General features: G+C 48.6%; 1 protein-coding gene across 1 annotated transcript in view; it reads left to right on the top strand.

The window, feature by feature from the left end:
• Positions 1-2,500, top strand: part of LOC108259480 (low-density lipoprotein receptor-related protein 1B) — a 217,853-nt gene that overhangs the window by 199,513 nt on the left and 15,840 nt on the right. The window contains exon 81 of the mRNA XM_053676680.1: positions 287-460. Within this exon, the coding sequence (XP_053532655.1) occupies positions 287-460 (174 nt within the window). The remainder of the gene's footprint in view (positions 1-286; positions 461-2,500) is intronic.

Raw genomic sequence — 2,500 nt, 5'->3', positions numbered from 1 at the left:
AGAGACAGATGGAAAGACCACGCAAGAGTGAAGTACAGATAGAGCAGCAGTGATTAGTTAAATATAACTAAAGACAGACAGGAAGACAGACAGTTGCACAGATATGCAGACAGACAGGAAGACAGATAGGCTGAAGAGCAGTTAGACAGACAGCGAGACAGAAGCAGAGCTGGGCCATGTAGGAGCACAGACAGAAGCAGTGATTAATAAATATAAATAACTAATGTGCAGCAGTAAAGTGTGTGTGTTTCGGGCAGCTGTGTGATTAGGCGTGATCTTCCTGCAGGCGTGTCTCAGCCGTTCCGTATCGATGTGTTCGAGGATTACGTGTACGCCACGGCGCTGAATCACCGCGTGTTCCGCGTGCACAAATACGGCCGACAGCGCGCCGTCACACTCCAGCTGCCTGTGCAGAGAGCCTCCAGTGTGCTGGTGTTTCACCGATATAAACAACAGGAGGGTGAGACACCTCGGGATAACTCATTACTCTGTTTACATAGGGGAGGGTGAGACACCTCGGGATAACTCATTACCCTGTTTACATAGGGGAGGGTGAGACACCTCGGGATAACTCATTACCCTGTTTACATAGGGGAGGGTGAGACACCTCGGGATAACTCATTACTCTGTTTACATAGGGGAGGGTGAGACACCTCGGGATAACTCATTACCCTGTTTACATAGGGGAGGGTGAGACACCTCGGGATAACTCATTACCCTGTTTACATAGGGGAGGGTGAGACACCTCGGGATAACTCATTACTCTGTTTACATAGGGGAGGGTGAGACACCTCGGGATAAATCATTACACTGTTTACATAGGGGAGGGTGAGACACCTCGGGATAACTCATTACTCTGTTTACATAGGGGAGGGTGAGACACCTCGGGATAACTCATTACTCTGTTTACATAGGGGAGGGTGAGACACCTCGGGATAACTCATTACCCTGTTTACATAGGGGAGGGTGAGACACCTCGGGATAACTCATTACACTGTTTACATAGGGGAGGGTGAGACACCTCGGGATAACTCATTACCCTGTTTACATAGGGGAGGGTGAGACACCTCGGGATAACTCATTACCCTGTTTACATAGGGGAGGGTGAGACACCTCGGGATAACTCATTACCCTGTTTACATAGGGGAGGGTGAGACACCTCGGGATAACTCATTACTCTGTTTACATAGGGGAGGGTGAGACACCTCGGGATAACTCATTACCCTGTTTACATAGGGGAGGGTGAGACACCTCGGGATAACTCATTACTCTGTTTACATAGGGGAGGGTGAGACACCTCGGGATAACTCATTACTCTGTTTACATAGGGGAGGGTGAGACACCTCGGGATAACTCATTACTCTGTTTACATAGGGGAGGGTGAGACACCTCGGGATAAATCATTACACTGTTTACATAGGGGAGGGTGAGACACCTCGGGATAACTCATTACCCTGTTTACATAGGGGAGGGTGAGACACCTCTGGATAATTCATTACTCTGTTTACATAGGGGAGGGTGAGACACCTCGGGATAACTCATTACCCTGTTTACATAGGGGAGGGTGAGACACCTCTGGATAATTCATTACTCTGTTTACATAGGGGAGGGTGAGACACCTCGGGATAACTCATTACCCTGTTTACATAGGGGAGGGTGAGACACCTCGGGATAACTCATTACCCTGTTTACATAGGGGAGGGTGAGACACCTCGGGATAACTCATTACTCTGTTTACATAGGGGAGGGTGAGACACCTCGGGATAACTCATTACCCTGTTTACATAGGGGAGGGTGAGACACCTCGGGATAACTCATTACACTGTTTACATAGGGGAGGGTGAGACACCTCGGGATAACTCATTACCCTGTTTACATAGGGGAGGGTGAGACACCTCGGGATAACTCATTACCCTGTTTACATAGGGGAGGGTGAGACACCTCGGGATAACTCATTACCCTGTTTACATAGGGGAGGGTGAGACACCTCGGGATAACTCATTACTCTGTTTACATAGGGGAGGGTGAGACACCTCGGGATAACTCATTACCCTGTTTACATAGGGGAGGGTGAGACACCTCGGGATAACTCATTACTCTGTTTACATAGGGGAGGGTGAGACACCTCGGGATAACTCATTACTCTGTTTACATAGGGGAGGGTGAGACACCTCGGGATAACTCATTACTCTGTTTACATAGGGGAGGGTGAGACACCTCGGGATAAATCATTACACTGTTTACATAGGGGAGGGTGAGACACCTCGGGATAACTCATTACCCTGTTTACATAGGGGAGGGTGAGACACCTCTGGATAATTCATTACTCTGTTTACATAGGGGAGGGTGAGACACCTCGGGATAACTCATTACCCTGTTTACATAGGGGAGGGTGAGACACCTCTGGATAATTCATTACTCTGTTTACATAGGGGAGGGTGAGACACCTCGGGATAACTCATTACACTGTTTACATAGGGGAGGGTGAGACACCTCGGGA

This window comes from Ictalurus punctatus, chromosome 27 (genome assembly GCF_001660625.3).
Source record: "Ictalurus punctatus breed USDA103 chromosome 27, Coco_2.0, whole genome shotgun sequence".
NCBI lineage: Eukaryota > Metazoa > Chordata > Actinopteri > Siluriformes > Ictaluridae > Ictalurus > Ictalurus punctatus.
This window is presented reverse-complemented; position numbering and strand designations above follow the sequence as displayed.